The following is a 1558-nucleotide window of genomic DNA, read 5'->3' on the forward strand; positions in this document are numbered from 1 at the left end:
TTACAGTATAACTTAGGTATTGTGTTTATTACGGTGTATGGTAGATATAAAAGGCCTTATGTGTAGATATCCAATCAGTATCAGCATGTGTGTGTGTCTCGCGCACAAAGAGTAAATAATACATGGTTGGACAAAGAACCTTTTTAGTTCTCATCATCCTCGATCTTTGGCGCCAGGTAGTACCGAATGTGTCCCAGGTCTTGGATTTTGTACTCGACCACGAGCGGCACATCGGCAGACATCGACAGCTGCACCTGGTTGGATAGCGGCGTGGCCTTTGTGAAAGAGTTCAGGTAGCGACAGGCAAAGGTGAGCGTCACCGGTTCCTGCATTTCGATGATGACTGCCTCATCCTCCTTATCCACGCTTGAAGTCTGGGCCAGCTTGATGTTGGCCGAACCGGCATCACCGGAAGCGGAGAATTTCACACCTGTTAGAAAACATACAAAGTTAGAAAAAGCCCATTTAGCCGACCAATAGCATTGAAATTACCTTCTTTGGTGCAGGAGATGACGACAGACTCTCCAAACTGGGACAAGTCGCGGCAGATGCGGGCAAATTCAATCGCTGGCATACGGACGATGCACGCGTAGTCTGTCTCGGGGATTCCCAGATGTTCCTGGTCCAGATTCATCAGCTTCATCTCATAATCGGAAACCTTCTCCTGATTCTGGGACTCGAACATGAATGTGACGGTGTCAGCGTTGTCCTGGGCCTTCATGGTAACCGTGTCGTCGTTGTTAGCGCACTTCATAATCTTGGACATGTTGGCCAGATTCATGCCCATGGACAGATTCCGGTCGCACCGGTACTTGTCGAATCCATCCGAACGAAGCGACAGCGACACCAGCGAGACGTGAGAATTGTCCATCGCCTGGAGCTGGATGCCCGAGTCACTGCAGTCGAACGTGGCCTCATTCAGCAGATCCTTGATGGCATCCAGAACCTTCTTCAAGGTGGTGCTAGCAATGAGACGTGCCTCAAACATTTTGGAGAATCTGCAACAAAATCTTTGATTTAATATCAAGCTGCAATAACTAACAACGCAGAACTTACAGTATTTCAACCAACTACAACTATTTAACAACGTTTTTTACAATGTAAAAGGATCAACCTTTTCAACACCGCCGGAAATACACGTCCGAACTTGAATGAAGCTGAGTGTAAAATGAATGGATCGGAACGAAAAATCGAGGGAAATCACTCCTGATGCCAGCTTCAAATGCGCGCGAAATAAACAAGCGAGACGACAGCTGTCAAGAACACGATCCACACATTAGACATGGCGGCCACGATAGAGCTGGGCGGTATGATGAGACGTTGCGGGGAGTTGACTTCGAAGTTCGAGAATTCTCTTGTTTCTAGGTTTTATGTTCTAAGTTCTGCAGATAAATATGGATGTTAGCAAACTTGTAGAAATAATATTTTTTAAGATGGAGAAAATTTATGCTAACACGCTTAAAAATGTTTTATAGAATCAGCCTGTACGAAGTTTAAATCAACAACTAAATATTGTTTGTTGAATATAATCAACAATAAAATTGCGTTGAAACATACC

At 44.9% G+C, this 1558-nt stretch overlaps 1 protein-coding gene across 1 annotated transcript; it reads right to left on the reverse strand.

Moving 5' to 3' along the window:
* LOC120422198 (proliferating cell nuclear antigen) lies at positions 1 to 1237 on the reverse strand. Its single transcript, XM_039585580.2, has 3 exons — positions 1057 to 1237; positions 493 to 998; positions 1 to 430 (listed from the first exon to the last, which is right to left on the reverse strand). The coding sequence occupies exons 2-3, from the start codon at positions 986 to 988 to the stop codon at positions 144 to 146; spliced, it is 783 nt and encodes a 260-aa protein (XP_039441514.1). The 5' UTR covers positions 989 to 998; positions 1057 to 1237; the 3' UTR covers positions 1 to 143.
* Between the last annotated feature and the right edge of the window lie 321 nt (positions 1238 to 1558).

The sequence above is a fragment of the Culex pipiens genome, chromosome 2 (genome assembly GCF_016801865.2).
Source record: "Culex pipiens pallens isolate TS chromosome 2, TS_CPP_V2, whole genome shotgun sequence".
Lineage (NCBI taxonomy): Eukaryota > Metazoa > Arthropoda > Insecta > Diptera > Culicidae > Culex > Culex pipiens.

Bases quoted from the DNA above. Each gene is read 5' to 3' on its own strand.
- LOC120422198 (XM_039585580.2), bottom strand. From the start codon at position 988: ATGTTTGAGGCACGTCTCATTGCTAGCACCACCTTGAAGAAGGTTCTG. The intron at 431-492 runs GTAATTTCAATG...GTTTTCTAACAG, and splicing joins CATCTCCTGCACCAAAGAAG to GTGTGAAATTCTCCGCTTCC.